Source organism: Aspergillus clavatus, genomic scaffold (assembly GCF_000002715.2).
Source record: "Aspergillus clavatus NRRL 1 1099423829804 genomic scaffold, whole genome shotgun sequence".
NCBI lineage: Eukaryota > Fungi > Ascomycota > Eurotiomycetes > Eurotiales > Aspergillaceae > Aspergillus > Aspergillus clavatus.
The window spans coordinates 384,428-407,740 of NW_001517095.1; the positions used below are offsets into that span (position 1 = coordinate 384,428).

Genomic DNA, 23,313 nt, shown 5'->3' on the forward strand with positions numbered 1-23,313 from the left:
ATTCTCTCCTCGCCAATCGTAACCTCTATCATTCTTTTCGAAGAGCTTTCATCGTACTTCGCATCAAGCTCCCGATTCCGGAGGATCCTGTGGCATCGAGCCAATCCAGCATCCGCACTCTATACTCTTGCCAGTTCAACTTCACGCCGCCATCTTTTTCGAGCGCGTTCAAAGCTTTCTGAGTCACGGGTTTCCTCAATCTCGGGCGGCCCTCACCTATGTTGTTCTCATCCTCTATATCAGCAAAGCAAGCGGCGGACATGTTGCACAGCGCAACATGGTAACTTAGGGAGAAGATAGAGGAAAGGTTGTAGAAGAAGCTAGCCTCCCGTCTCCTTTCTCTGGATGCTTCGTTAAGATCACGGATGTACTGTGACAACGCAGTGGTCGTACCAGCCGGCAACAAGCATCCCAGAGCATTTGGATCCTCTGCTTTAAGCCCTCTATTTCGCCATACCACATTGCAGACGTCCATGACGTAGCCATTGAATTGCCCGACAAGATCGGTAGGATAAAGAGAGTATGTCGCGTTCGATATTTGAAGGACATCGGAGGTGAGGGATGCTTCGAATGATGATTTATATCCGGCAAGAACGGAGCTCATGATCGATATGCTTGAGACAACTGGCGTGAAGACCAGTATATAGACGGTTGGGGCCAGAGGAATAGTCAATCGAATATTGCCATTGACAGACGCATAAGAGAAAACATCCGCCAAAACGCAGTAAAACTCAAGGACAGATTGCGCGGGTGGTTTAACGCGCGCCGTGTCTCCATCGCCAGACTGCTGCGGGATGGAGGGAGTCTCCAACATTGACAGTGCTAGAAGTTCTGCATGCTTGATGAGACTAGTCAAAGGAGCGGATTCCGCAGAGTTTGACGGAAGTGTTCTCAGCTTAACTCCCCATTGACGGATAAGCGAAGAGTACAAGTCAAGGATAGATGAGCTTGAAGATGGTGCGCTAGCCAGCAGCGCACTTTCCAGGGGTATCAAGAACTTTTCTCGTAGAATAGTGAAGTCTTGGATAGCAAGATATTCGAGAAGGTTCAAAATTTCTTCCTGATTATCTCGGCCATTCCAGGACAGCAAATATCGACGCAGAAAGGACTGAACCGGGGCAGGGATGTCCTAAGACCTGGTGAGTTGACTTCAGTGGAGCGATTGGGTTAGGTACCATACCTTCACATATCGCACATAATCAACTATAAGATTCAACACGTATCCCAGTGACTCCGAATCGCTCAGCTCCTCCTCCTGAACATGCTCCAACTGGTCATCGAAGAAGCTCTTCAGCCAGTCGTCTAATCGAAGAATCGCAGCTTCAGGCTGTACCAGATAAAGGTACTTCTGCGCTATACTGTCCTTCATTGTAGATATCATCTGATTGGGCGGTTCGATCATCTCGATCTTCTCAACGAAATGATCTACGCTCCGCAGCTCCTCCAAGGATGTACGATTGTACGAGACTCTTGATGTCTGCACATTGGGAACGACCACTTCCATCTTCCCCCTTTTCACAGCTCCACGGTGTACCACTTGAAAGGTCGAAGGTTGAGATGCCTGCAACCTCTCCAGATTTTTATCCTGAAGGAGCCTTGCATGACTAGTCCACTCGGGATCGGGATGTTTGAAGACCAACCCTCTGCGTCGCAAAGCTCCAAGATCCCCCACAACAATATCAGGATAGTAATTCTTGAAGACATTGAGCAGGCTGATGAGTTCTCTTTCTTCTGCGCCGGCATTATTCACTAGTTCCATGAGTGCTTGAATCCGAAACGGCTTGACATGCTTTCGCCTTGTGATCAGGGACAGTAAATGACACAAAGGCTTGCGAAGACTAATCATATCAAGGTGATTAAAAAGTACTGCATAGAGCTTGGCGAGGTGCGACCGATCATCACAGAAATCGTTGGTGAGAATCAACCATCGAAGAAGTGAGGCTTGGGTAGCAGGACTTGGCTTGTTTTTGCTGGGGCCCAGGCAACAGACAATCTGCGTAACCACTCTAGGAGAAATCCTGTCTATCGGATACAGATTCTTGATCAAAGTAGTGATGGTGCCCTGATCAAGATGGCTGTTGCGCGTGAGAAGCTTGATCAGTCGCTCAAGCGCAGCCTGGTCGATGCCAGTTTCATACGCGTGTGAGGCGATTGTTTTGGCCAGTTGACTAGCATCCGTGTATCGCTGTTTCGAGGGCACAAAAGCGACTGGCACACACAATTAGCGATGTCGAGCGATTGAAACAGAGCATGACAGGGTTGAAAACCATACCGGCTTCTAGATGCTTGAGCGCATCCAGCAGGCTCGCTGGCCTAGGCTCTATGCCTGCTGGGCCTGAAACAATGTTAGCGAAGACTGATATTGATGGGAATTGGATCATGACACACTGGATTGGGGATCCGACGACATCAATAATTTATTTTCTGCGCATACGTTGATTTCAATGCAATGTCTGCGTGTCGCTCGCCTTGACTGGGTCTCGTTGGCAAAGTTGTGTCAAAGTGAGCCTCTCCACGTTCTGTTGATATCGGGTCGCGTCACTTTAGGATACTGCACAGATGTCCTCGATTTCTCAAAGATGCAGAAGACCTATGATTTAGCTAAGATAAAAGGCATCTATGTCTCGGTTAAATTCAGTTGGCCTCGTCTTAAAAAAGAAGGTTCTCATTCTGAAATACAAGTACATTCCCATCAGTAGTGGGAAATTGGGGACTTAAGCCAAATTTGGCGATCATCCGTCTTAACAAGTTAACACTTCATAAGCACCACCACGACTCAGGAAGCATCAACAGCAGGGAAGTAATATCTTGGATAGCCAACAAGGACGCTTTGGCTTTGTTCTCTTTGGGCGACTTGAGTGATCTAGCATGTAATGAGAGGCTATGCATAGTCTCTACAAATATTCGGTAGTCACTTGTCCGAGGCGCATACAAGTGAGAACTGTTATGTAGTATAAGAAGTCAGACCAGAGCATAAGTTTTCTTGTCCTAATTTTCATCTAACTAGATTTATTTCCAAGAGAAGCCCCCAGGATCAGTCAAGAGCCATAGGGGAATCCTTTAGTTCAATATTATGAAAGAAGGACATCGCAATGAGGCACCTCTAACCATCACTTTCTTTTCCGAGTCGATGATTCGCCCTTGGCCCGTCCAGATGCCTCAGAAACCACTTCCTTTTGCTTTGTTGGTTCAGCCGGCTTCTCTTCCTCTTCATCACTATCGCCACCCTGTCCGAATTCATTGACACGCTTGTAATCAACCTTGTATTTGTAGCTTTGATAAAGCCAGATGAAGAAGATAACGTCGTCTCGGAGAGTGGCAAGTCGATGGAGCCAGGGCATCTTGACGGTGAATGCAAAGAGATCATCAATGAAAGTATTCAAGAACTTGTATGTCAGTGCCTTTCCAGGCATATGAGCAACCGACTAGTAGGTTTGTTAGCTTTGCTCCCGTTTGTCAGGCTAGAGGAGTACCAACCTTGAGACGGTAGTTGATATACAAACTGGGGACCATCATCAAGAAGCCATACGCGTAAACGCTGCCGACAAGAGTTTCAATGATGTATGAATACCACGACTTGTGAGTGTTGTAGAGGAGGCTGTAGACTGCGTAAGCCCCGAGAAGAGGCACAGCAATGATATAGAGCCAACGGAATGCAATTTCGTCATATTCCTTGGTCTTCTTCTCGGTTTCAGAGAGTTTGTGCTTGTCCTCGAACACCACAACATACGGAAGGAACGAGTAGAAAGACCCGGCTGGTGGTGGTCGCAACCGGACGTCCACGGTTTTGGTGATCTTCCACGCTTCCAAAAGAATACCAAACCCTTGACTAGCAAGGATCATCCAAGAAGTGTTTTCGCTGTTATCCATCAAATAGAGGAAGATGACCGCTTGCATAAAGACGTTAGCCAGGATAGTGCGGACTGATGTTCCAACAACGTCCTTCTTCTTGCGCCAGTGGGACTAGAAAAGCAACCGTTAGCCGACTTTAAATCACCAAAGGGCAAACATCAAGCAAGCAGCTTACAATATCGTTCTTGAAGGCCAAAGTCTCGAAAATCATGTGCAGAATTGTGACCACACCGGTTGTACCAAGCAGCCAAATGTTGGTATTTAGAAGAACTTCCTTGACCATCTCAAACTCAGAGCCATCACCGCCTCCAGGAACAGAACCTCCAAAAGCTGCTTGACGAGCATTTGCCTTCGCGCTGTCGTCAACGCTTGCCATCATGCTGAACTTCCAATTGGCCAGATTGTTGAGAGTGATACGGAGGGGCATCGCCTTCACGGTCGAGTTCAATTCGGTCATATGACTGCGGAGTTGCCAGAAAGTGTTGAGGAATACAATCGGGTAGTACCATCCATTCTGACCGGAGGCGTCTCTGGCGCCAGTCGCCTCGAGCTGCATGTACTGACGAACCGAAGGGTGAACCTGACGGTATTTCTGGACGCCAGAGTCGGGAATCAAAGAGACCGTGAAGTTAGGATGATAGTAGGATGCGATAGAAACTTTGGGCGTATTGTCTTCTTCTTCCTCCTCGTCGTCGGCTTCATCGGACCCGGAAAGCAGATTCTTGAGCTTCTTAGCCTTCTTCTTAGGGAGATACTGGTTCAGTGGACGGAAGAAATGAACGGCACTATCGGTATCATAGTCCTTGGCAGTTGGGTCGAGCTGGTGTCCAGTGAGCGCAACATAGAAATGTGCCCAAAGCGTTCCATTCCGTTGAACTTCCTCTGGAATTGGGATAATGGTGTCGACCTCCCTAGTGTCGCTGTAGTTTCCAATTGTAAAATTTCTTTCATTCAAAACAAGCGATTCGGCGGGAAGCGAGCTGAGGGCAGGAAGTACGATCGACGGGGAGACATAGATGCTGATGTCCACGGCGCTGTTAGAAGGCCAAACAGGAGCAACAGTGTCGGGAATCGGGCTGTAGTTCGTGATTTCGCTGCGAGCGGGGCGGGACTCAAAAGAAGACGTATCACTAGGCTTCACGGCAGAATCTGCAGTTTGTCCCTTGTTAAAATATTGACTGATGAGGAACTGCGTCAGCATGAAAATGGCGAGACCCTGAAGGGCACCCTTCAGACCGGACTACAACGCGCATGCAAGTCAGCTTTGATCAATCGGACACGAAAAAGGGATACGCACGCCTGAAGACTCCTCCTCCCTGCGCTGTCTCTGTTCTGGCATCGTGATCCGCGGACTGGAAATTCAACGATGAACAAAGAAGAAAGATGACAAAAAGGAGAGGGGAAAAGATACGTGCTCTGACTGCCGATGCCCGATGGTCGAGAACCGAGCTCGGTCCATCTTGGCGGGCATTAGCGTTCTCGCCGCGCGGGATGATGTCGTCCTCTCCAACTCTCAAGACTATGTTAATTCATTGTTCAAGGTAGATTCACGCCAATCAACAGTCTAATCACTGCAGCCTTAAGGGGAATTTACGTCCGCAATGGGAATGTCTGGCGCGTGAAACATCGGCTTCGACCTAATGACGGACAATCAACCCTCCCCCGACTACTCCCGCCCACTGTTTCCCGCCCATAATGAGCCGCGAGTATGGGTGATCACCGCAGGAGACTCGCCGATTGGGATATCGGTTGCTCGTCAGATACTCATGCACGGCGATTATGCATTACTCGGACTCGCGCACACAAATCTGGACCGGGATGCATGCCGTCGCGAAGGATTCGAAGCTTTCCTGGCCGAAATCGAGAGCCACAGCGACGAAGGATGGGTTCAGCGGTTCAAGGCCGTTCCTCTGGATATAAGGTGCGGATATCTTACGGCATGAGCTTTGAGCTGGCTGCCTCAATTTAGGAGCTTATATTTTCCCTCGCAGAATGATAGGGCAATGTCAAGCTGTGGTCGCCGAGGCAGTAGCAACTTTTGGCAAGGTTGACATTCTACTCTGCTGTACCAGCCAGGGTAGGGGACCAAGTTATAGGACCATTTGTTTAATCTGTGACTTCTAATAATCGCATAGCTTTAATCGGAACGGTGGAAGAGCTCTCAGTTTCTCAACAGACTTTGAACCTGGTCCGGGAGCAGTTCGAAACCAATTACTTCGGTCCTCTGAATATCATCAAAGCAACATTGCCGCACCTGAGGAGGCAAAAGTCAGGTCATATAATGATTCTTTCCGGAATTAGTAGGGCATTTCAAGTTAAATTCGGATTCTACATCGATTGCTAATTACACATAGCCGCCCATATTGGTACACCTGGACTTGGGATGTATTCCGCAGCTGGTTGGGCTCTTGAAGGGTTTTGCGACGTGAGCTACTGACGAAATGCGCATTTTCCATTTCCGATAATAACATTCATCTAGAGCCTTGCATTCGAGATTGCCCCATTCAACGTGAAGCTCACGATTTTCCAGTGCAGCATCGAGATCGGAATTCTCACAAATTTGATCACCAGCGTGCCCCCGATAGTACCTGCGTACTCTCCTTCTATGAATCATGCCCCTTTGTTCCGTGGCATATTGAATAGAATGATTCCTCGGCTGCCGAATGCAGAGAACACGGAGAACGGCCACCAGGATTCAGACCAAATCAGTTCTGCTGCAGACGGGCCGTTCTCCGCTTCTAAAGTTCTTTCAATGTACCCTCCGCTGAGTTCTGCGCATATGGAAGTCTTGGTCGAAGAAACTGTGTATGCTATCACAGCCATTGGTGGGCATGAAAACCCACCGTCGCGGCATATTGTGGGGCAAGAAGGTGTTGCCAGTGTTAAGGAGAAGCTCAAGACCGTCAGTGAAGAATTGGAGGATTTCATCCAGGCAAGTTGTGCCGTTGATTATGCGGCCGATAGCGGGCCGAGTCCATCAAAGGAAGATAATATGGTCATGGGCTCAAATAATGAAAATGTGTGATATCTGAACTCTGTCAACTTTCCAAGTTTTCTCAACATGGCAACTGTTGTTGCAAGTCGCGCGTAACTTGACATCCCAAGTACTCTTCTGTGTCATGCGCAGGACAAGTGCGCTGTTAAATGCTCTTGTAGTATCTTCTACAGAGATTCTGTACAGAGGGCACTGCTCTCATTTCGCTCTCAAATACCAGGCTTGTCTAACCTCCCACAGACTTCCCATGTCCTGGTTGTCCCTATAGGACCGAAATTCTTTCCAAGCATTTCCGTTCGGAACGTCCCGAATACGACCATCCACTTCCAGAATCTTCATACTCAGCGCCTGTAGTCCGCGAATGTTTGGTAAGATGATTTCGGGAGTCGTGTCTGCGTCGAAACACATTCCTTCGGATGTTGGTTCCTCTTGGGGCAACGCGCCAGAAGTGGATTGAGCTTGCGAGGTCTTGGGTGGTGCATTGTCGTCGCCTTTAACATCTTTGGCGTCAGTGGAGGTGTCGTCGCATAGCACTGGCGGTGAAAGTCTTTCTGCTTTTGGTCGAGGATTGGTAATTTCGACCGAAATCGTTCCGGGATTGGCTATGAGCACAACATCGTCATCTATTGGCTGGTCCGACGAATCTACCTCCTCGATCGTAGATTCCTGTTGAAGCTTTTTGCGAGTACCGACCTCTGGTTCGGATTTCCGCTTCCTGGGAGATCTACGCTTGGCAGTGCTTTCGTAATTTTCTTGCAGTTCTCCAATCTCTTTGGCCGTGCCGTTTTGTTGGACCTCACTTGCGGCGTCCTTGGTGTTCGGAGGTTCTTGGGAATTATGGTTTTTCGAGCGCGAAGCCGCGAGCAGAAAGACTCGCTGACCAGGAGGAATGACGAACGTTAGACGCGAATCATTGATTTCCAAGATCTACACGTTGTTTATGGTAAGCCCAACGAAATTCCGTGACGAAGCACAAAAGTGGATAAGAAATCATGCACTTACTCTTGCCTCTTTCTCGACCAATACTTTGTTGCCTCCGTTAGCGAAGACTCGCGAATATTTCCATACGTCGCCTATGCGAACAACTCCGTGTTCGATCAGCGTGCTCAGTTTGACTTGGGAGCTCTGTCCAGCTGCAATGGTCTTATCCATCTTCTGCTTCTGACCCCAGAACTCTTCGAATTCATCCTCTTTGAATTTGTCGAATTTCCCGGCTTCCCTTTCGCGCATAGCCTCCTGGGCCTGGCGCTGCCACTCGGGGTCATAACGACCATGCTGGAGGTCTAACTGAAATTGACGGATGCTGTCTCGCCAGACGTTTGAGTAGCGTAGGAAAGACTCCGGTAGCGGGGGTATTTTTGCACCAGAATCATCCGCTGCAGCATCGCGATTTGGGTGTATGTCTTCTGGCAAAAGATTCAAAATCTCTTCCTTTTCCTTTTCTTCTAGGTTTTCCCAGGCTTCAGGCCGTGCAAGCAGTTTCTAGAACATAAGCAAGATAGGTTAGCTCTGTAATAGCAGTGTATGTCATGAACAACTTCAAAACACACCACAAGATCTATATCGATCAACTGAGAAGCAGTACTCGTCATCAACTTCTCCTCTTCCCACGGATCCTTTGCCGTCCTTCTAGGATTCCGCTTTGGTCTAGTTTTTGTAGATGACATCGCGGAGCTGGACGCGCCTGCGTCATTGAGATCTGCTACATCAGCAGAGTCTGTTTCGCGACGTCTGTATCATCACTGTAAGCCCGATATTGCTCCCTGAAAAAGAAGCGCAAACCCTCTCCAACAGATAGGTAGAGGGCGATGCCACGTCCCCTGAACGTTGCGACCGTACCTCTTCGGTTGCTTCCTCATATTGCCGTTTTCGACCGCCTTGCGCTTGCGCGCCATTGTAGAGGACAACACTTTGAGATAGATAGTGCACTCTACCGCAAAGCAGCTATCTGTGAAAGGTGCTCAAATTGCGACAGCTTTCAGGATGGTCAAATCAACTCAAATCGCAAGGCTGGACGGTAAGATAAAACGCAAAGGGAGAGGTTGAAGCAATGCAATAGCTGATGTTGAGAGGAAGGCCTGATGTTGGCAGCGTCAGTGGACGATGAGCAAGTGAGTTGGCAACTCATTCACGCCAGATTCACTGAAAGCAACTGACACTATTCTTCCTAGGCTGAAGCAGAACTCTCCGAAATCAAGTCACAAGCTAAAATGATTTTCCGCCGGATGAGTCGCAATTCGGAGCCACAGGCCAGTATTGAATCTGGTCAATATAGTTTACAGTACGCACGGTCTTTAAATGCGTCATTTCATAGAAAGCTACTTATGCAGGGTTTAGCTATCTTGTCAAGGATGATGTCTGCTTTCTGTGCATTTGCGATCGTTCATACCCCCGGAAGCTTGCGTTCACCTATCTCGCGGATTTAGCCACGGAATTTACCACCACATACTCCCCGTCACAATATCACTCGCCAACCCTCCGACCATATGCTTTCGTGGAATTCGACACATTCATTCAACGTACCAAGAAGCTTTATCAGGACAGCCGTGCATCACAGAATCTTGGTCGCCTGAATGACGAGCTTCGTGACGTAACCAAAGTGATGACCAAGAATATCGAGGATCTTTTGTACAGAGGCGATAGTCTTGAGCGTATGGGTGAGCTGTCAGGACGTTTGCGCGAGGACAGCAAGAAATATAGAAAAGCTGCAGTGCGCATTAATTGGGAACTGTTGCTGAAGCAGGTGAGTGCTGCAATATGTCCACTAATCACGTGGAATTGCTTTCTGACGGGTCATAGTATGGGCCATTCGCGGGTGTCGGCTTCCTTGTGCTCTTTTTGATCTGGCTTCGCTTCTTCTGATTCTCAGCGCAAGCGCTCAATGCGAAATGGCTGCCTATCTGAATGTATGTTTTTATTAATATTCTCCGTGGATGCAGGACATCACCATGCCGCACGTATTTGGCCTCTTTGTCGACTCTGAATAGACACATGATCCCAAGACTGGAAGATTCAAACCAATTCGTATGGTGCGAGATGAAGTTGGGGGTACCACGTAATCTACTCGTTCGGCGCGAATCTCGGATTAGGCCACATTGAGAGCAGAGGTTATAGTCAAGTAGGTGGCTGCAATAGACGCTATGTCTTGCCAAGTTGAGCATCTCATATCTCATCCTCCTCCTCATCGAAGTCATCTTCTTCGCCCATATCGTACAGAATGCGGCCGCCTTCGCCAGGACCATCTCCTTGCTGCGCGTCGAAGTATGGCAATACAACCCCTTCTCTGTCTCTTCTCTGTCTTTCGGTAAGACGGAGTTCGAACGTCGATTCTGGCTCTTCGTTCTCCATATTAAAGTCGGTGTTGACGGGTGGACGATACAATGGATGATCGTCGAGTAATATCACAACCTCCTTGACGTGCTGGGGTGAGTAACGCGAAGCTGGCGGTAGTACATACCATTCCAGAACCCCACGTCCACTCTTGCGTCGGTGCTCCATCTCTAGAACGACACCCTCAGTGGAACCATTACCCGATGCCTTGTCGAGTCGGCCAAGTAGCACTCCATCTTGTTCTTCCTCAAGCCCAAAAACTGGAGCCGCCAAGCTTCGATCACGGGCAGCTTTCTGTGCAAGAATGTGCGAGAAAGAATGAAGCTTGATGACTGTTGTCGCAAGGTAGCTCAGCATTGATAGGGGTGATGGTGCGTATGGCATGACATGATGAGGATTGGGAACATCTTGGTGGAAGGTAACAACGAGGGAGGTTTCAATTTTCGTGGGGGGTGGCCCTAATGGTGTAATGAACGAGCCTAAAAAAGTTGGCAAGTGGAACTGCGCATCGGCCTTCTTAGAGCGTAGGAGTGGATTGATGGAGTCAATAAGGATCAATCGACCTATGGCAAAATTTTGGCGACCGGAGTTAGACTGATGTTAGACTCAGCAGCACTTTATAGTACTCACGGCGCAATGGGGAATTAGATGTTGGTTGATAGGCTGCGCCTACTTCTTTCGCGATCTCCGCAGGAGTTTTTCGTCGAGCCCTGATGAATGCATCGACACCTTCAAATGGCTTCAGTGTCTCAAAAGCTATGAGCGTAACATGGACTTTCGATAGCTTTGGGGGTCGTCAGCAGGATTCACAAGACATGCGCGGCAGCACAAGATGAGCATAATCATCGCATTAATAGTAGCAATACAATTTAGATCCACACGCATAGATTAATCTCACGCCACTTACTTTTGCGCGTCGAATATACTCATGGATCAAAGGGGTTGCTGGTTGTTCCAAGGAATCCAAAACCAGCGTGAGTGGGGAAGCTGTATCTCTGAGGCTGAGCAACTTCGAGATTAGAAGTAAATTATGTGTCTGCCGATGAGATAGATTTGAAGAAGCCATTTCTTCTGCCTGCAGTAGGCGTGCCCGATATATGCGGTCGAGAAGTCTAGGCAGATTATCGGGGTGCGGGGGACTGTCGTGTCGATTTGGAGGGGTTCGGAGAAATCAAGTCAATTCGCAACAAAAAGATTTCCCAAGGTCATTGATCTTTTCTCTTTCTGGCTTAGATTGAGGCTCGGCGGGGCGGGCCGCCACCTGCATCGGCTTTCGGTACTACTTTTGCCATTCAGGCTATGAACCTGACAACCTGTCCTATCATCCTATGACTCTTAGAGACAAAAGTCCTGACTCCTGTCTAGGTCTTGACTATCAAGATGCTCGTTTCTCATGCCGCCCTAGCGTCATGTGTTGGAACTGATGTCAAACTCTTTCTTTATAGCTTCAAACAGTACAAGCTCATGCTCCATGTGATGTTCCGATGATGCTGCCTTCAGGAAACCCATCATACCTAGCACTCCTAGACGAGGCATATCTAGTAGAGATCGTTGTGGACAAACTCATTTTTCATACTGCTTACTTGACTTTAGGCTTGCATTATTTCACTGTCACAGCTAATTAGCAATCCGATGTCGACATCCTCCGTATATCGGTAGCGCAACTACGGCAACCCACTACCTTTATCTCATACCTCACACGTTTTCCTGCTCTTCCGTTGTACATAGTGGGCAATGAAAATAATAATCATGGAAATGGTGTTAAAGGATATACATGCTCCTGACTGAAACATCACCTACTTGGTGCTATGTCATTATTTATGTCCTGGGGGAGATAGTCATGCTCTCAAGTTGACATTAAAGCTTCATCTGGATCTCAATGTAATTCCAATACGGTTAGAGGTAGTATAATTTATTTTATCATCTCTCATATAGTATGACCGTACAAATAATATGCTGAGCAACTGATGACAATACTGATCAGCAGAGCGATTCAAGTTATACTGATCCACGATATGATATATTTATCGCTTAAATGACGAGGGATAGAATTGAAGGCCCTGCAGATACTTCAACCGAAGAGCAAATCTCATGTAACATTAGAGAAAGACTGCGATCTTTATTTAGAAAATAAGTGCAGAATGTCTTGAACAGTCCTGTGGGTTTTTTGCCGTCGAATGTTGCAGTGGTGGTTGGAAGGGCTTGATTTGGTTTAGTGGCGCAACTGGTACTTATCGAAAACCGTAATATCTTCACGTTCTCTATCTCATCTGTCTTGGGGTTGCTTCAGCAAAAGAATTCAGCCAACAGCATCTCCTGATATTTGATACCCTATTTTTTTTTAAGACCAATCATGAATATTTTGTTTTCCTCTTAATTTATCACCTGTACCCCTCTTCAGTCGCCTTCCCTACCAACAAGAAGCACCTCCCTTATCAGACGCTACCTCAGGATTTCCGCGGCCTACCAAAATTCGAGAATGGCAGAACCACCAGCAAAAAGAGCGCGCCGAGTCGATAGCTCGGCAATGTGGGATATGGATGACCGAATAACACGTTCCCCTGAGCCGAACTCAGAGATCGGGAGAAGCCCTCGGCGTGAAGCATATTCTAAAGACGATCGGCGGCGCGATGGGCCTCGTGACGACAGAAGATATCGTTCGCGCTCAAGAGAACGGCCCGAGAGGCGCAGAGAAAGAACTAGGTCTCGCGACCGGCGCGACCGCGACCGCGACCGCGATAGAAGAGACAGGGATAGAGATGGACGAGGACCGAGGGACAGAAGCGTGAGCCGAGAAAGGCAGCATGATAGACGAGGTATGTTATATCAACATCGTGGTATATCGGGTCAATCAGACTTCCTCACGCCTTCAAGGATATCGAGACAGATTCCGTGATCGCTCCCGTTCACCACATCGCAACGGCCACCGGGATAGATCCAGAACGCCGCCTCCACGAGGTCTTAAAGGGGATCGCAGAGATGATCGCAAAGAAAACCGTCCACCTCCTAATGGAACCTCAAACTCACCGTCGCGACGATTCAAAGATGAAATGGAGCTGGACCCGGATACATCGTTTGAAGATGATGATATGGAGGTCATGATGCGCAAAAGCATGGGATTCACAAGATTCCGGAGCACGAAAAACACCAAAGTACCGGGGAATAACGTCTATGGTGTGCGGAAGGAGAAGAAGACTGAGTACAGACAGTACATGAACCGTGTAGGCGGTTTCAACCGACCTCTTAGTCCCTGATGCCGTTTGGCAACCTCGACTTTCATTCTACAACAATGCCTCGGGACTTCTGAATGGAATTTGCTTTTTTTTTCTCTCTCCCTCCCCACGAGGCTATTTTTTCCATTTATCAGCAGCTGTGCGCATTTCTCGGAGCAGGGTTTGTTTATGAGCAAATTCTACAGGATTTGAGTTTTGGGCGGAATATTATCAGTGTTCATATTTCTCTTCTTTTTTTTTTATCAGAGAAGAGCTAGGCTACGAGCAACCAGAATCTTGATACCATGTTGATCACTTTCCCTCAACAATAGAAAGCGCGAGACTCATAGATCGATAAACGATGGATTTGACGCAGAATGGAACAAGATGACTTGAGTGACGTATTGGAAGGTTCTTATTTCCCCACATCTCGCATACAAGACACTAACAGCAAGGACCAAATTCTTCTGCGACGTTAGCTTCTGTAAGGCTTTTGAGATTCAAGGTCATCACATCTGTTAAAATGTCGGCTGCAAGCGAGCGCCGCGAAATTGTTATTATCGGTATGATATCTGAAATGATCTTAGTTTACCCCGCTCCTCCTGTTATTGCTGGCGAAACTAATACTTCCTTAACAGGTGGTGGTATCATCGGTTGTTGCTCGGCATATTACTTAACAAGGCATCCTTCTTATGACCCGTTGCGCCACAAGGTGACCCTCATCGAGGCGACAGAGATTGCTGGGGGCGCATCAGGCAAGGCTGGTGGGCTCCTGGCCTTATGGGCGTACCCAAGCAATATAGTACCGTTGAGCTACAAGCTCCATGCGGATTTGGCCAAGGAGCATAATGGCCAAGAAAGATGGGGTTACAGAGAGGTTGGGTGTGGGCAAATTGTCACACGAGGCCGTCCACTAAATGAGAAGAAGGATATGGATGGGGGAGACCGTGGAAGTTCGTTGTCTCTCCAGAAGCGAAGTGAAGCTGCTCTTACGAAGCTTAAAAAGGCCAAATTTCCACAAGACCTTGACTGGATCGAGCCTGAGTTGATCAGAGACTACGAGAGCATGAGTGGCCCTGGCGAGACCGCCCAGGTTCACCCTTATCTTTTCACCACGTCAATCGCAAAATTGGCCGAGGAGAAAGGCGCGGAAGTTGTACTCGGATCAGTCACGAATATTGGCTACGCGGATGATGCTGTTCAATCCGTCACATTCTCGGATAAGGGATCGGGGGAATCACGGACGATCCCGGCAACGGATGTTATCATTGCTGCTGGTCCGTGGACTCGTGCAGTTATGCCGGAAGCCCCCATTTCGGCAATGCGCGCCCACAGTGTCGTTATTCGACCGGCAAAGCCGGTGAGCGCTTATACTCTGTTCACGAATATCGAAATACCAGCCAACTTCGACCCGGCGAAGCCCTCTCGACCCACTGTCGCGTCACCCGAGATCTATGCACGCCCCGATGAGACTGTCTATGCTTGTGGCGAAGGTGACCAAGTTGTCCCTCTCCCGAAAACAACGGCAGATGTTGAAGTGGATGAGGCGCGTTGTCAAGATATCATTGATCAAGTGGGCAGCGTTTCAGACCTACTTCGAAACGGACAGGTCTGCGCACGCCAAGCTTGCTACTTGCCCAATGTCACAGCCGTACGGGGTGGTCCTCTAATTGGCCATACTGGTACGAAAGGGCTTTATCTCGCTGCTGGGCACACCTGTTGGGGCATTCAGAATGCTCCGGGTACTGGGAAGCTCATTAGCGAATTTGTCTTCGATGGCGAGGCTAAGAGCGCAAAGATTGGGTCTCTCGATCCGAGAAATTATCTTTGAGAATCCATCAGTATGTAGACTAGAATTTTGCTATTCATTATATAGCGACTTATGAATCCTTGGGTGTCGTCATCTGTGTTATTATTCACCAGTTGGCTGTTCTATGGTACCAAGGAGCTTGGGCCACGTAATCTATGCGGAGCGGAGACTGCAAGCTCTCCGCTTCGGGATAAGTGATAACAAGACATCCCGATTGCAGCATCTCCCCATATTCCTACCCTGATGCTAGCTTAGAGGTTCTCATCATTCACCCGATGTGCTCTTCATTATGCGTCTCTTGAAATTATGGTTTCTAGCGGCGCCGTTGCTTCACAATGCCGTGGTTTCTGCCAGTCAAGCCTCCGCTGAAGATGATATATCTGTCCTGACTACAGAGACGGCGAAAGCCAACAATGACTCGCTGTTATGGGGTCCCTATAAGCCTAATCTCTATTTCGGAGTCCGACCTCGTATTCCAAACAGTCTCTCCGCAGGCTTAATGTGGGCAAAGGTGGACGATTATAGTACTGCGCAAAATAGTATGTGTCTCCAACACTACCGCTCCGTCAGAAGGCTAGGCTACGGCGCTCCAATGCTAATCAAGCCTCAAAGATTTCCGACACACCTGCGAGCAGAATGAAGGCATGGCTGGTTATGGTTGGGATGAATACGATATTCGGAAAGGCGGACGACAGACAATACACGATACTGGCAACTCCCTAGATTTAACTATCGACTTCGTCAAAGTTCCTGGTGGACAACATGGTGGCAGCTGGGCTGCTAGAGTCAAAGGCGTTCCCCGGGACGATGCCCCCCCTGACCAACCTACATCGGTCGTTTTCTATGCTTCGTTGGAGGGGTTGGGCAACCTGGGTGTCACAACAGAATCGGAACCTCTTGGGTTTGCAGGCGACGTGAAACTGGCAGGTTATACATCTGAGCTTGGTGACTTCTCGATCGACGTGACTGCGGGTCCTGAGAGCAATGGGCATCCTGAAATTGATCACCCTGCTCACGAGGACAAGCCTCTCGATCGTACTCTGGTATCAAGCTCAACCATTGCACCCGAGAATCTCTGGCAGGCAAAGGGTTGGTTCACCTCTCCAGTTAGTCCAACAGTAACCAGCACAATGCTGACAGTATGCATAGCTATTATGTTTGGACAGATGAAGTCCGAAGTCGACGAGATCATCCAGAAATATGGCGCAGAGAACCCTCCCCCACCACCGCAAGTTTTCACCATCAAGAACGCACCTGGTGAGGGAAACATTCATTTCGTCCAGAAGGTCTTCAAGGGCCCCTTCGAGGTAATGTATCTTACCCCTGTTGTTGATGCATGACTCACTCTCTGCAGTTTGATATCTTGTTTAATTCCGGATCTTCTTCCAACCCCGTGACGAGTATGATTCTCTTTCAGTATCACTGACCGAAAGTTTGCTAATATCTTCAATTTAGCTGAGAGTCTCACCAAGGAGATCGCAAGCGTCTCAGAGTTGTTCTCTGAGCGTTTTGACAAGGTCATTCCACCACAATCTCCGTTTCAAACCGCGGAATATTCCGAATTCTCCAAGGCGATGTTGTCGAATCTTGTCGGTGGCATTGGCTTTTTCCATGGAGATGACGTTGTTGACCGGTCGGGAGCACCAGAGTATGACGAGGAGAATGAGGGTTTCTGGGAGGAAACAGCCGAGGCAAGAGCACGAGCACAGCCTGTCCTTGAAGGGCCCAAAGATCTGTTCACCTGTGTCCCTTCTCGCCCATTCTTTCCCAGAGGATTTCTGTGGGATGAAGGCTTCCACTTGATTCCTGTGATCGAATGGGATACTGATCTTGCGTATGCAACACCATCCTTGGCTGTTATTGAATTCGTTGGTCCTCGGATATGACTAGCTGACTCTGATATAGGCTCGAAATCGTCAAGAGCTGGTTACACTTGATGGATGACGACGGCTGGATTGCTCGGGAGCAGATCCTCGGTGCTGAAGCTCGAAGCAAAGTCCCGCCAGAATTCACAGTTCAGTACCCTCATTATGCCAATCCCCCAACTTTGTTCATGGTTTTGGAGTCTTTCCTGGACAAGCTTGAGGCAGGCAGGGATAGCTCATCTCAGAGTTCTACAAGCCAGGGTGTCTCGGACAACCTTCGTTCGGCCTACGTGCAGCATCCGGAATTGGGCGAAGCATATATTCGCTCCATTTACCCATTGCTCAGGAAACATTACTTCTGGTACAGAACCACACAAAAGGGTGACATCAAGTCGTATGACCGGGAAGCATTTTCCACAAAGGAAGCGTATCGCTGGAGGGGACGTTCTGTCCAGCATATCCTGACATCTGGCCTTGATGACTATCCTCGCCCACAGCCTCCCCACCCTGGAGAGCTTCATGTGGATTTAATTAGTTGGATGGGAATGATGACTCGTGCTATGCGACGTATCGCCGAGTTTGTTGGGGAGACTGAGGATGCCCAAGAATTCAGGGGCTATGAGACAGCGATTGCACGAAACATCGAAGATCTCCATTGGGATGATCAGGCCCAGACGTACTGCGACGCCACCATCGACGAATACGAAGAAAGTGTTCATGTTTGCCACAAGGGTTATATCTCGCTCTTCCCATTCTTGACGGGCATTCTGGGACCCGATAGTCCTCGACTCAAGGCCGTCCTGGATCTGATTAGCGACCCCGAAGAGCTTTGGAGTGATTACGGTATCCGCAGTCTGAGCAAGAAGGATGAGTTCTACGGCACTGCTGAGAACTACTGGAGAAGCCCGATCTGGATGCCCATCAATTATTTGGTGGTCAAGAACCTCCATGTGAGTACATGCAGCATCAAGCTCCCCTACACTAGAGATCTGACCATACCATTAGGATGTTGCAACGACACCTGGTCCCCATCAGGGACAAGCTCGTGAAATGTACTCGAGTTTGCGGAAAAATCTGGTTGAAAATGTTTTCAGACAATGGAAAGATACCGGGTTTGCCTGGGAACAGTACAACCCGGAAACAGGTAAAGGTCAGCGAACGCAACACTTCACCGGTTGGACCAGCATGGTGGTGAAGATCATGACAATGCCTGATCTGCCTGCCACTGAGCGCGCAAGCCACGACGAGCTGTAACCTTGCAGAATGAGTTGTTTGAAGATCTTGGTGTAATTTAGAAAAAATCGAATCACTGTATAGTAACGCTTGCACCCGAACGCCAATATCCATGTGGTAATCAGAACGTAAATTTGGTGTAGGTGAAGATCAACGCCGTCGATGATAGTCAGACTCGTGGTCTCTAAGGTGTGTTCCCTGACGGTCATCTCTACGGCTCCGGTGGCCGTCATCGGCCTTCCTGTCCCTGCTCCTTAGCCGTGAGCGGGATCGCCTTCGCGGCTGTTCTCGATCACGGGAGCGGGACCTGCTGTGACGGTGACTCCGATGGCGATGTTCGCGCCCATCGCGGTCCCTACGATGCCTGCGCTCTCGGTCTCGGTCTCGGTCACTTGCACGATCTCGTACACGGTCCCTTCTCGGACTCCGACTCCGTTCGCCCCTTCGTCTTCTGCTATCCCGCGAACCCGAGTCTGGTCGAGCAGCTTTATGTCTGTCAGAGTCGCCGCGACGTCTGCTTCGCTGCGATTCATGTCCGGCACCTTTAGCCACTTTATTACCCGCAATATCCTCGTCGACCGAATCATGTAGCGCCTTCTGCTCATTCAGCCCACCTAGAGGTGTAAGGTTGGCGTTCCCATCGGCACTTGATGGTGGCGGGGGTAGGCCCAATGCTCGTGCCATTGCTTCCTGCTCGACTTGCTTGACGCGTTGTAATTCCTCGCGATCTCTCCGAGCTTGTTCATCGTCGTCCTGATCGCCTTTTGCGTACCATTGTAGATCACGGCCCTGTTGCCAGCGACCAACAGGCGCCATCAAAGAGTGGCCGAGGTAGTTTTCGCGATGCGACGAATCCTTGACGTCGGACCATTTGAACTCGCTGCGGCCGCCACTGTAGAAATCAGTATCCTTGTTGCGGGAGAGTGGCCGAGGGGTATTATGAATCGCACTAACCGGCTGCCTTCCTTGCGAACGCCTGCAACAAGATCCATATTGGCAAACCCTTTTTTTGTCGACGGCTTTCTTGCAGGCGTGTTGACAAATTGGATTTGGCTGCGCGCTGTGAAGGGGAAACATGGCACGTGCACTCTCCGCCTGAGGCATCAACAGTATTGTTGGCTGACCTCATTGATCGCCATTTCTGTAGAGATCAAGTATATATCTCTCAGGGTCAACTGATCGCGTACATTTGGGGAGGCGGCTTCGAATATTTATTGTGTCGTACACCGCCGACATGCTCCCTCTTCATGTATCTAACGCGATCCAGCACACTCCGATAGCCCGGTGATGTCGTTCTCGATCTGATACATATACCCCTCATGTTATGGGGACGACAATAACATCTTCCTGTCGTCGTCTTCCCCCCTCGCCTGGTGTGCTTATCTGACACTCGGTACATCAACTTTGTTTCAGTATTTACTCTCATATCAATAAATGTTATCGTATTTTGTCGATCATGGCATCTCAAAACAGCTCTGATAGAGGGCCTCGTCCTGGAGACGGCCTACATCTCCGACCACTCAATGTCGAAAAAGGATCAAAGAGAGTGCGTCGCATACTATTCTTTTCTGTGATATCGAATGACTTTGGCTAATTTTTTTCATAGTTCTCGGCGTAAGTTGACCTCTGCAGTTTGTGCAACTACTTTGAGTGACACTGGTGGCGTTGAAGAACAGATTCCGGTCCTCCTCGGACGGCAACATGGCGAAACAATCTTGTAAGCCAGAGCTCTATTTGTATACCCTGCCAGATCATCGTATTGATGTACCCATAGACCGCATTGTCTCAACGTCGTAACCTACTGTTTGTTGCGTACCGTCATCAAATCTACGTCTGGGAGCCTGCCGGCTCGTTTCAGATGCTCGGCTCTGAACCCGAGATGATCATAACTCCAGTAATGAAAGAGATCCATGGCAGTGGCTACATCTCACCAAACGCCCCGCATGCTATCAATAATATCCTTGTGGATGATCTCGGTCGTGAGGAAGTCTTGCTGCTTGTCACTGATTCCGGGAATGTTTGTGGCTACCGCGTCGAGGCAATCTTCTCGGCTCTAAAGCGGGCTGGGGAACGTAAAAATAAGCGCCCGCTTGATGACTCCCAAGTCGACCCGTTCTTTGTTGAATATGTGGAAGCCAGTGCCTGGGGACTGGCGATACACAAATTCGCGCGGCTCATCGCTGTAAGCGCGAACACTGGGCTTGTCACTGTCTTTGCGTTTGCATTAGTGAATCCTACTTCTCAAGATGACTGCAGTTCAAGTCAGCAGATTGAGGAGGAGTATGATTTTACAGACTACGATCAGACTTGGTTGGATATCAGGAGCAATGAACAATTTTCGCAGCTACAACGGCTGATGCCAGACAAGCACCGCACAAGGAACATCAAGCTTACGTACACAGGCCACTTCTCAAACATACCATCTGTCTCATTCTATAATTCTGATCTCGATCCTAATGGAACGTGGATGGTCAGTACCGATATTGATAACAAGCTCCTGGTTTGGAAGATATGGGAGAGCCTTGGCCCGTTCAACGTGTATCACTTCAACGAAACTAGCTTCAGGTCCTTCCCTGAAAGCTTGCGTAACGAGTGAGAAAAAATGATTTCCTAATGCTTCGAATCTATGTGCTAACCTTTGGGACCTATAGCAGTGAAAGAGGTTGGACAGTCCTTGCTCTTGATCCACGCAGTTTTCACCTAGCCAAATCAACTGAAAAGGCATGTGGTGGTCAGCCTGTGCGCCGGACGAAGCGTGGCCAGGCATTTCTCAATATCACAAAACTGAGCAACCATGTACCAGACGTATCACATGTTTACAGCTATTTCCCACCTGCGTCTAGGCCTCAGCCTGATCAGCCAACTTTGCCGGATATCTTCGGAGCAGATTGCCGCATCGACAACCGCACGCGCTTCCCTCGCTTTGCAAGCAATTGCGGCGCCGATTCTATGGTCGAAGATGGCCCGGCAATGAATGAAAGTCAGCACTCGAGCTACAGTACTTCTTCCGAAAGCATGAGATCAGCCCGACAAAGCAATTGGCCTTCGGAATTAGCCGACACTCTCAGCCACCGTGCAGTGGATGGTTCTGCTCGCGAGGATGAAAATAGCGACAGTCGTAGCACTGGGATGGAGTCCGGTAGAAACCAGCAAGCTACAGGACAGGATGCCAATGGCCTGCACGGTGACGATGCTCTGGACCGATTTGGCCAGGGGATGGACGAAATCCGCCGTCGGCACGGTCACGGTCCTCTCACAACCGCAGAATTTCTTCAATTTGCGCTTCTGGAGGCTTTGGGCGGAGATATCCCTGGAGCTGAAGAGTACTTTGATGACGACCTGGATTACTCCGATATTGAAGACGCCGATATTGAAGACGCCGATAATGTTGACGATAGCGACGATGAGATGGAGGATACTGAGGGCCATTCTTCCGACAGCGATGCTCTCTCTGCTGCAGAAGTAGCTTCATACCCGATTTCTGATCGTATGCGATCCCCTGTTGATCCCCTTCAAGCTATAGGCTCGTGTGCTGACACAGCGGATCACTGGCTCCAGCTCTCTTCCAATTGTATTTTCCGATTCTACATTTTTCGCAAACAGATATCCGCCTGCTTCCTCACCCTCTAGCACCACACGCAAGTGTCATGTGTGGTTCTCCGTTACGGCAAACATTCACGCGGCCGATTGTGTCCCTACGGGCGTGCGACCGCTTCAACATGGTTAAGTACATCCCCGAGCACGGTATCGTGATTGCGGCTTCTCAGAAAGGCCGTGCAGCGGTGATAGCTCTTACGCAGTCCCAGCAGTCTGGGCTGTCTCTCAGAGTCGATTGGATCGTCCCGTTCGAGAGCCAAGAGAAATTCGGCGACCGGCCCCTGGTCCCGCTGCTCGGCATGGCCGTCAGCCCCATGCAGGGGTTCGAGATACCCTCCGATGTACCATATATCCCCCGCCACGGGGCCGACAGCACAGACGCAGTTTTCAGATTCAGGAGTCTAAACCACGACCGCAGCAACAACACCACATTCCCACACTCTAGCCGGGACGGAAATCCAGGACACCCATCTACCCACGAGAAACAGAGCCCGACATTCCCCTTCGGCCCCGGCTTGAGACTCTCCGCCGCAGCACGCGAACGACAATACCCGCTCACCTTGCCCGAGTGCCATGCTAGGGCCACGCGCGCCTATAAGCCCGACGAGCCCTGGCGCGGTTGGAACCCTTCGCGTCGCTATCGCCTGCTGCTCATGTACGATGATCATAGCGTGATGAGCTATGAGTTCTGGTACGACTGGAACACGAGAGAAAGGGCCGGGGAAGATGGGATGGAGGAAGATGAAATTCTCATCATTTGAAACACTGCCTAAGCTATTAAATATACGTCTGATTTTCTGCATCTGCGCGTGCTTTCATCCTTATTGCTTGTGGAAGAGTGGTTGTATCTGGTAGTGAAAATGGCGTGCGCATTGACGTTGATACATGTAGTAGTTTTACACTTGCTATTGTGTCTCTTTACTCCTTTGTTCATATATCCTTCTTCTTCAGAAAAGTGTATCTCTTTGGACTGGGCAATGTATCCCGTAAGGATCAGTGGGTGTTTGGAGCTCAAGAGCATGTCGACTTGTCAAGAGGTTTATAGGACAAGATATACTTTGCATTTTGCTACTATACTTCCAGCCTGTGATTGACCTTTCAATGTTTGAAAATTCATTTTGTGAGTCGAGTGCTCATTAGAGCTGAACAGGAAACTGAAAGTAGTTTCTGAGATTTGTACATCTAAGATATTTACACAATATTGTGGCAGAGGTATAGCTTTTTGAGAAAAAACACGCAATGCTAGAAGTAGTTGATGCCGCTGACAATAATAGAGATTCAGGAGATGCAAATATGGAACATCAAAGTCATCGTAACGTTGGTATAGAAAGGAAAATGCAAGATGCAATGGATCGTTTTCCAAGAATTGAATTCGTGAAGGCTGGCATGTATAAAGGTCGTGGAACAAGTCTTGTTCTC

General features: G+C 49.0%; 11 protein-coding genes across 11 annotated transcripts, besides 1 other annotated feature; 6 read left to right on the forward strand and 5 right to left on the reverse strand.

Moving 5' to 3' along the window:
• Positions 1-28: 28 nt before the first annotated feature.
• ACLA_096440 (Mis6 domain protein) lies at positions 29-2,410 on the reverse strand (the record flags this gene model as incomplete). Its single annotated transcript, XM_001270136.1, has 4 exons — positions 29-1,129; positions 1,181-2,208; positions 2,273-2,335; positions 2,389-2,410. 4 exons carry the CDS (start codon positions 2,408-2,410, stop codon positions 29-31), a joined length of 2,214 nt encoding a protein of 737 aa, XP_001270137.1.
• Positions 2,411-3,110: 700 nt separating this feature from the next.
• On the reverse strand, positions 3,111-5,191 carry ACLA_096450 (CLPTM1 family protein; the record flags this gene model as incomplete). Its single annotated transcript, XM_001270137.1, has 4 exons — positions 3,111-3,425; positions 3,478-3,963; positions 4,028-5,092; positions 5,150-5,191. 4 exons carry the CDS (start codon positions 5,189-5,191, stop codon positions 3,111-3,113), a joined length of 1,908 nt encoding a protein of 635 aa, XP_001270138.1.
• Positions 5,192-5,492: 301 nt separating this feature from the next.
• Positions 5,493-6,877, forward strand: ACLA_096460 (short chain dehydrogenase/reductase family protein; the record flags this gene model as incomplete). Its single annotated transcript, XM_001270138.1, has 5 exons — positions 5,493-5,773; positions 5,844-5,929; positions 5,988-6,152; positions 6,207-6,277; positions 6,332-6,877. 5 exons carry the CDS (start codon positions 5,493-5,495, stop codon positions 6,875-6,877), a joined length of 1,149 nt encoding a protein of 382 aa, XP_001270139.1.
• Positions 6,878-7,045: 168 nt separating this feature from the next.
• ACLA_096470 (uncharacterized protein) lies at positions 7,046-8,742 on the reverse strand (the record flags this gene model as incomplete). The annotated part of the gene is made up of 4 exons (XM_001270139.1): positions 7,046-7,774; positions 7,850-8,329; positions 8,398-8,578; positions 8,687-8,742. The coding sequence occupies 4 exons, from the start codon at positions 8,740-8,742 to the stop codon at positions 7,046-7,048; spliced, it is 1,446 nt and encodes a 481-aa protein (XP_001270140.1).
• Positions 8,743-8,928: 186 nt separating this feature from the next.
• Positions 8,929-9,709, forward strand: ACLA_096480 (SNAP receptor SEC22; the record flags this gene model as incomplete). The annotated part of the gene is made up of 4 exons (XM_001270140.1): positions 8,929-8,958; positions 9,019-9,128; positions 9,185-9,590; positions 9,647-9,709. The coding sequence occupies 4 exons, from the start codon at positions 8,929-8,931 to the stop codon at positions 9,707-9,709; spliced, it is 609 nt and encodes a 202-aa protein (XP_001270141.1).
• Positions 9,710-10,009: 300 nt separating this feature from the next.
• On the reverse strand, positions 10,010-11,243 carry ACLA_096490 (Elongator subunit IKI1; the record flags this gene model as incomplete). Its single annotated transcript, XM_001270141.1, has 3 exons — positions 10,010-10,740; positions 10,808-10,961; positions 11,085-11,243. The coding sequence occupies 3 exons, from the start codon at positions 11,241-11,243 to the stop codon at positions 10,010-10,012; spliced, it is 1,044 nt and encodes a 347-aa protein (XP_001270142.1).
• A 1,413-nt stretch (positions 11,244-12,656) lies between these two features.
• ACLA_096500 (SNUT3/LISCH7 family protein) lies at positions 12,657-13,431 on the forward strand (the record flags this gene model as incomplete). The annotated part of the gene is made up of 2 exons (XM_001270142.1): positions 12,657-12,993; positions 13,052-13,431. 2 exons carry the CDS (start codon positions 12,657-12,659, stop codon positions 13,429-13,431), a joined length of 717 nt encoding a protein of 238 aa, XP_001270143.1.
• A 481-nt stretch (positions 13,432-13,912) lies between these two features.
• ACLA_096510 (NAD(P)/FAD-dependent oxidoreductase) lies at positions 13,913-15,220 on the forward strand (the record flags this gene model as incomplete). Its single annotated transcript, XM_001270143.1, has 2 exons — positions 13,913-13,952; positions 14,028-15,220. 2 exons carry the CDS (start codon positions 13,913-13,915, stop codon positions 15,218-15,220), a joined length of 1,233 nt encoding a protein of 410 aa, XP_001270144.1.
• Positions 15,221-15,488: 268 nt separating this feature from the next.
• On the forward strand, positions 15,489-18,318 carry cwh41 (mannosyl-oligosaccharide glucosidase; the record flags this gene model as incomplete). The annotated part of the gene is made up of 7 exons (XM_001270144.1): positions 15,489-15,738; positions 15,812-16,288; positions 16,349-16,506; positions 16,554-16,599; positions 16,655-17,033; positions 17,105-18,014; positions 18,070-18,318. 7 exons carry the CDS (start codon positions 15,489-15,491, stop codon positions 18,316-18,318), a joined length of 2,469 nt encoding a protein of 822 aa, XP_001270145.1.
• A 233-nt stretch (positions 18,319-18,551) lies between these two features.
• Positions 18,552-19,289, reverse strand: ACLA_096530 (MMtag domain-containing protein; the record flags this gene model as incomplete). Its single annotated transcript, XM_001270145.1, is given in 3 exon segments — positions 18,552-18,839; positions 18,850-19,189; positions 19,252-19,289. 3 exon segments carry the CDS (start codon positions 19,287-19,289, stop codon positions 18,552-18,554), a joined length of 666 nt encoding a protein of 221 aa, XP_001270146.1.
• Positions 19,290-19,753: 464 nt separating this feature from the next.
• ACLA_096540 (uncharacterized protein) lies at positions 19,754-22,655 on the forward strand (the record flags this gene model as incomplete). The annotated part of the gene is made up of 6 exons (XM_001270146.1): positions 19,754-19,843; positions 19,904-19,911; positions 19,969-20,014; positions 20,072-20,889; positions 20,949-21,784; positions 21,901-22,655. 6 exons carry the CDS (start codon positions 19,754-19,756, stop codon positions 22,653-22,655), a joined length of 2,553 nt encoding a protein of 850 aa, XP_001270147.1.
• Positions 21,647-21,681: a microsatellite.
• Positions 22,656-23,313: the final 658 nt, after the last annotated feature.